This window comes from Centroberyx gerrardi, chromosome 18, assembly GCF_048128805.1.
Source record: "Centroberyx gerrardi isolate f3 chromosome 18, fCenGer3.hap1.cur.20231027, whole genome shotgun sequence".
NCBI classification, from domain to species: domain Eukaryota; kingdom Metazoa; phylum Chordata; class Actinopteri; order Beryciformes; family Berycidae; genus Centroberyx; species Centroberyx gerrardi.
Window position 1 is genome coordinate 28,527,842 of NC_136014.1, and position 6,848 is coordinate 28,534,689.

General features: G+C 46.0%; 1 protein-coding gene across 1 annotated transcript; it reads left to right on the top strand.

Annotated features, from left to right (window-relative positions):
• The first annotated feature begins 274 nt into the window (after positions 1–274).
• On the top strand, positions 275–4,068 carry LOC139930709 (photoreceptor outer segment membrane glycoprotein 2-like). The gene is made up of 3 exons (XM_071923949.2): positions 275–855; positions 2,553–2,799; positions 3,817–4,068. The coding sequence occupies exons 1-3, from the start codon at positions 275–277 to the stop codon at positions 4,066–4,068; spliced, it is 1,080 nt and encodes a 359-aa protein (XP_071780050.1).
• The last annotated feature ends 2,780 nt before the right edge of the window (positions 4,069–6,848 follow it).

Here is a 6,848-nt window from a genome sequence, read left to right on the forward strand (position 1 = left end):
GCAGCCAAGAATATCTAAAATACCTCGCTAAGCTCCTTATGAAGCCTGAAGAGAGCAGCGACCGGCCTTCTGCTTCCCCCTTCCTCCAGTTCTGTCCTGGAGCATGGCCCATCTTGACCTCTGACCCCTGACCCTGGACAGTCTGACCCTGACCCCTGACCCTGGACAGTCTGACCCCTGACCCCTCTCTGGGTTGCTGGACTGACTCCTATCGTACTCCTGGACTGGATGCGAAGGCTCCACCTGGTCACAACAGACACACATAAGAACCAACATGGCAGTTGGCAAGGTGACGTTCACCAAGGCGGAGCGGGACAAGCTGGCCCAGGTTCTGTGGCTGCTCAACTGGATCTCCGTAGTGACGGGCGTCATCCTCTTCAGCCTGGGCATCTTCCTCAAGGTGGAGATCCAGAAGCGACGGGAAGTGATGTCAGACCAGGAGATCCTGTACGTGCCTCACATGCTGATCTCCACGGGCCTGGTGGCCTGCTGCATCAACTTCGTGGGCGGGAAGATCTGCTACGACTGCGCCGACAGCAGCAAGTTCCTGCGCTGGAAGCTGATGCTGCTGCCCTACATCGTCTGCACCTTCTTCTTCACCTGCTGCGTCCTGGTGGGGGCGCTCATGTGCTACAGCATCCGCAGCCAGCTGGAGGAGTCGCTGTTCCTCGGTCTGCGGAACGCCATGCGGTTCTACAAAGACACGGACACGCCGGGCCGCTGCTTCCTGAAGAGAACCCTGGACCAGCTGCAGATCCAGTTCCAGTGCTGCGGGAATGGTGGGTTCCGCGACTGGTTCCACATCCAGTGGATCAGCAACCGATACCTGGACATGACCAGCAGCCACGTGATGGAGTGAGTGGAGGGGATCTACTGGATCCTACTGAATCCTGCTGGATTCTATTGGATTCTAGAGGATCTCACTGGATTCTAGAGGATCCTACTGAATTCTACTGGATTCTAGAGGATCCCACTGGATTCTGGCAGATTCTAGAGCATCTTACTGAATCCTGCTGGATTCTAGAGGATCCCACTGGATTCTGGTGGATCCTCTTAGATTCTGGTGGATCCTCTTAGATTCTTGTGGATTCTAGTAGATTTTTCCTGGGTTCTAGTAGATCAGACTGGATTCTAGAGGATCTCACTGGAGTCTAGTAGGTCATACTGGATTCTGGTGGATCCAACTGGATTCTAATGGATCCTCTTAAATTCTAGTGGATTTGAGTGAATTTGGGTTCTACTGGACTCTAGTGGATCCTAGTGGATTCTAATGGATCCCACTGGATTCTGGTAGATTTACCTGGATTCTAGTGGATTCGAATAGATTATACTGGATTCTAGTGGATCCCATTGGATTCTAGTATATACTAGTGGATTCTAATAGATTATACTGGATTCTAGTGGGTCCAACTGGATTCTAGTATATACTAGTGTATTCTAGTGGATTCTTCTGGATTACTAGCTACATGGACATTTTGCTGACAGGACGGTTTCTCTTCCTTATTAGCAGCAGCATTAGTTTCAGACAAGCTGTGCTGCTAAAAGTGTCTGAAGGCAAAAACAAACTCACTTTTACCTTCATGGTACAACAAATGTAATAAAAATATGGCAATTCAGGAAAAAAACAAACTTATTCTTCTAGTCTTTGTATCCATGGCTGACTTTGATTTACTTTGATTTACTTTTCTACCAGTTACAGAGCAGATTGAAGGATGGACTTGATCTGGGCCACTAGTCCATCACAATAAGCTTGAAGCTAAGCAGAATAACTTGGTTATGAGATTAATTAGTCTTAATCAGAAGGGTTCCCAGGTTCAAGTTACTCAATATAACCTGTCTGACGGATTTACTGAGACTCAGTTAGTCAAGTATTTAGTTTTCATATTATTCGACATACACAGACTCTACATATCACTGTACAACACCGAGGCTTTATAAAAGTATTCAGCCCCCTTGACGATTTGTGCATTTTCTTGTGCTACATATTTACTTAAAGATACACATAAAGTACTCTGTCAATGTGGAGTGGAAACTGAAGAGATTTATGTGACAGTAGCTTATTTAAAATCTAGTTTGTGAAAGTATTCACCCACTTTATTCATGTGGGCTATACTGTCTCACTGACAAAGCATTTCACATTTACTTTTCAAAATTACTCTAATTGTATCTTCCTTGCTAGTAATTCTTATCCTAGTTTCTTATCCAAGTCTTATCCTGGCCAGAAAAACTGAGGTTCTTTGGCTCCGCCCACTGAGGTTTAACTGAGTGGCTCTGCCTCTGAGAAATATTTGTAGAGCTAAAACTACAATCTGCATTATTATTATTATTATTATTTGTAGTAGTACTAGCTGTAGTAGTAGTAGTAGCTGAAGAAATAGTAGTAGTAGCATTAGTAGTAGTAGCAGTAGCATTAGCAGTAGTAGCAGTAGCAGCATTAGTTTAGTACTAGCAGTTATAGTAGCAGTAGCAGTATTAGCTGTAGTACTAGCAGTAATAGTAGCAGTGTAGCTACTTGGCTAACACCCCGTGCCCCCTCCCCTCCCTGTCTGCAGCCGTCTGAGGAGTAACGTGGAGGGAAAGTACCTGATGGACGGCGTTCCCTTCAGCTGCTGCAGCACCTTCTCCCCCCGGCCCTGCATCCAGCAGCACATCACCAACAACTCAGCGCACTACAGCTACGACCACCAGACCGAGCAGCTGAACCTGTGGAGGAGAGGCTGCCGGCAGGCGCTGCTGGACCACTACACCGGCATCCTGCAGTCCATCGGCCTCACAGTCCTGCTCATCTGGCTGTTCGAGGTACTGTAGTACTGTAATAGTACTGTAGTAGTACTGTAGTAGTACTACACCGGCATCCTGCAGTCCATCGGCCTCACAGTCCCGCTCATCTGGCTGTTCGAGGTACTGTAGTACTGTAGTAGTACTGTAGTAGTACTACTGCTTGTTCAGTGTGTGATATGCGTCTGCATTTCATATTTCAGACAAACGTCTCTGAATTTAAACATGGTAAAGACACAGTAAGACATTTGATGTCAGATTAAAGTTTTCCACCTGCCTCCCTGTCCCAGGAGGCTTTATTCCCTCCTGCTGACAGGATGACTTCCTTATCTGGCAGACATACTGATCTGAGAAAAGATCAAGTTAAAATAGATTCCCCTCAGTCAAAATGACCAATCACAATTCACCACATTGTGGTGGCTGACATCATGCTATAAAAACTACTGGTTAGTATCCAGAGAATAGAAACCCTGGCTTTGGGTTAGAAAAACAAAACCTTAACCAGGAGGTTTTGTATTCTCCGTCATCCTTCCTGCTGCTCTCTTAGTTAACAGACAGACTGCCACTCTGTGTTTTGTGGAAGTTTCTGTTGTAAGAAAGATAGAAATACAGCATCAAGAAGCAATGATCCGAGGCTAGGGTTCAGGTTCAGGTTCGGGTTCAGAAACCTGAGCTATAAACACAAAGAGGTATATGAAGAGATAGTGGACATTTGTTGACCCAAAGACAGAAGGAAAGATCCAGGGTGATTTAGATGAGAATAGAATGGAATGGCAGTTTGGGGCAAATTGGTCAAGAAGTTAAATCTTAGAGAACTTATTTGTGTTTTAAGTGAGAAGGAGTGGCCGAGTCAGCACATTTACCTTTGGCTCCCCTTTATTAGACAGTTGACTTTATACTGCAAAGGAATTCCTTTCGTTTTGATTATGATGCCGCAGTTTTGTTGAGATTAATAATAAAAAGATAATATTATGTAGAGAAACTACAGACTAAGCAGCCCATGCGACCTTAATGATAACCTGCGTTTCTCCCACCCAGCTGCTGGTTCTGACGGGCGTCCGCTACCTCCAGACGGCCATGGAGAACGTTCTCCGGCTAGGCGATCCGGACTCCGAGTCGGACGGTTGGATTCTGGAGAACAGCCTCGCGGAAACGGCCCGGTCCAACTTCAACATCATCAAGAACCTGGGGAAGTGTTACCAGGTGGACAATGACCCCAACATCAACGTCCCGACCGCCGCCGAGCAGGAAGTGCCTTCACGGCGGGTCCGGATCCCCGTGGACAGCTAGCATCCGGCCTGAGGCGGCGAGGACACAACGACCACCGAGACCCAAGGTGGACCAGGAGGACTTGGGTTTGATACCCCAAGGCCTCAGGTGACGTGTCCTGACCCAGGCACTGAACCCTACCGGCTCCAGGGGGCGTGGCTCTGCAGCTGACCCTGACCTCTGACCTCTGACCTCCTTGTGAGAAAAGACACAATTTAATCTGAGGAGGAAGAAACTGGACACATAATCCCATCTGTGTCTTCAGAGCTGCAGGTCTGGAGAGCAGGACCTCAAACTGATATTTAGCGTTTGCTGATGCAGCCTGATGTCGTCACCTTGCTGGAAACATCGTCCTTGTGCCATAAAGAGAATAATAAGGAGGCAAACCGAGGCCTAGAGGGAACAAGATGACCTGGAACATCTCAGCATGACTAAAAGGACAATTAAGTTGAACTGACCCAGAAAACAGTGAATACGTTACTGCGGTGGTCATGCTGTTCAGGAACACTTCAATAAAGGACAGCAGCAATCTTCCATTAGGAATGAATGGGAGTAGTTGGAAAAACACTGGAAGTTTGTAAAAGCTACAGAATGATCTGTTATGACTGTTTCAGTCCCGGTCTGCTGTTACTATGGAGACGGAGCTGACTTTAGCATTTTACCATCATCAGTGTCTTCATCAGCAGGCAGTCAGGCAGTAAACAGGCTGCAGGTCGTCGTCTCTACTGTTTACCAACCTGCAGTCTGAACCGGCTGGGAAACCACCAGCCTTCAGGTTGGTCAGTCTCCAACCAGAGTCCATGAAGGTCCAACAGTCTGCAGGTTTTCATTCCAACCGACCAGCAGCTCATCACACCGACCTGCTGCTCCTCTGGGTGAAGGATGTTACTCAGTGAACTGAGCTGCTGACTGGTTGGAATGAAAACCTGCAGACTGCTGGGAATTTATTTTACTGAATGACTAGAGCACAGTGCAAAACACAGTCAGAAGCGCACAGAGCCTGGCGACTGATTTTTGGTATTTTCGTGGCCAGAGAAGCGCGGCGAACCTGCAGCGCAGTTGAAAAATAAAACAGGATTGGATCAGGGGGAATACATTATCAGTAGGTGTGGTGGGCGTGGCTTCAATCATGACCAATCAAATCAACTCTTGTAAAAGTTTACGTCTGGAATGATGACCTGACTGTATTTCCCAACTCGCTACTGACTGAGGAATGGTGACCAAGTCAGTGGGTTGTCTGTTGGGACAGATGATCCGCTCCACCATGTTATTACAGGTGGAGCATGTGCTTTAGCTTGGATTGGTCGGCTGGTAACAGAACAAAGGAGAACAAAAATCCATAGGCTGTTCACAATTTCAAAGTATTTCAACAAAAACATTAAATATTCCTTTTTTACAGTGGATCATTAATTCAGCAGGATCCATACAGGCCTGAATGGCATGATCAAACATTCTAATTAAACAATAACAATTATCAGAAATAAATGGGCGTTATAAACATCAAGAAACAAACCATACATTTACTAAACAGAAGTAATCATCCTTGAATAAATAAACTGAACTTACTGATCATTCACACAATCCAAACTAATGTCCACTCTGTGTCATGTTGAATACTGACAGGTCCATGTTGGATGACACCACATCACACCACTGGTCACCCTTGACCCCAAATCTGACCCCCTACCTCTAGGCATTCTGGGAAACGTAGGAAACCACAAACAGCAGTAGAAGCAGACGAGGCAGGTTCAGGGAAAGCGGGTTCACCAAAACCGTAAACGACAAAACTTCATCACTAAATAATTGCTGAACGATCTGAAGAGATCAGACTGAAGAGGTTTGAGTCCTTTAGGCTTTGAATTGGATCTGTGTGGAGTGTGTATTTTATTAAGTTGTGTATCTGTGTGGAGTGTGTATTGTGTGAAGTTGTGTATCTATCTGTGTGGAGTGTGTATTGTATAAAGTGTATCTGTGTGCAGTGTGTATTGCGTGAAGTGTATCTATGTGCAGTGTGTATTGCGTGAAGTGTATCTATGTGCAGTGTGTATTGCGTGAAGTGTATCTATGTGCAGTGTGTATTGCGTGTCTGGTCCTGCACTGCGACCTGCAGCAGTCCGGTAGGATCCTCTGTCTTGTGCCTCGGCCCACAAGAACACATGAAGGGCTTCCTTAATAAAAACACACCGAGGTTTCTACTGTCTGCTTTAATGAGCTGAAACTCACTGAAAACATCAGTCAGAAACATGGAGGATTCTCCACACAGCAGAACTGTTCTGTGAGCGAAGGTCTTTCAAAGATAAGGCGGAACTTTGATATTAACCCACAATGCATCTGACTTTCTTATGAGTGATCATTTGATAAGAGAAAGTGTCAGTGTTTGTCAAACGGAGTCTCTCATTTTGGATTGAAACACATTCCTGTGTCCTCAGGTTCCTCAGGTTCCTCGGGTTCCTCGGGTTCCTCGGGTTCCTCAGTGTCGGCTGTTGGTGGGTAGAGGTGTGAAACTCAGTATAAGTATCTGCTCAACAGTTTTGCCTCTAGTCCATAATGTCCCTCATTAATTTTTGGCTGCCATTTTGGATTTTTGGAAAACTTTTAAAGTCAGAATGACAAAGAACCTCATTCTGCTGAATGAACCTGCAGTGTCGGCGCCACCATGTGGCCGTCTGCAGCATCAGACCAGCAGCTGTCAGGCTGCAGGGAGACCAGCTGACTGCTTTTTATTTTATTACTGTAAGAAGCTTTCAGGCAGAGAAGCAACTGAAACACAGCAGGAGGAAAAGCAAGAAAATAAAAACAGC

Bases quoted from the DNA above. Each gene is read 5' to 3' on its own strand.
- LOC139930709 (XM_071923949.2), top strand. From the start codon at position 275: ATGGCAGTTGGCAAGGTGACGTTCACCAAGGCGGAGCGGGACAAGCTG. The intron at 856-2,552 runs GTGAGTGGAGGG...CCCTGTCTGCAG, and splicing joins ACCAGCAGCCACGTGATGGA to CCGTCTGAGGAGTAACGTGG. The intron at 2,800-3,816 runs GTACTGTAGTAC...TCTCCCACCCAG, and splicing joins TGCTCATCTGGCTGTTCGAG to CTGCTGGTTCTGACGGGCGT.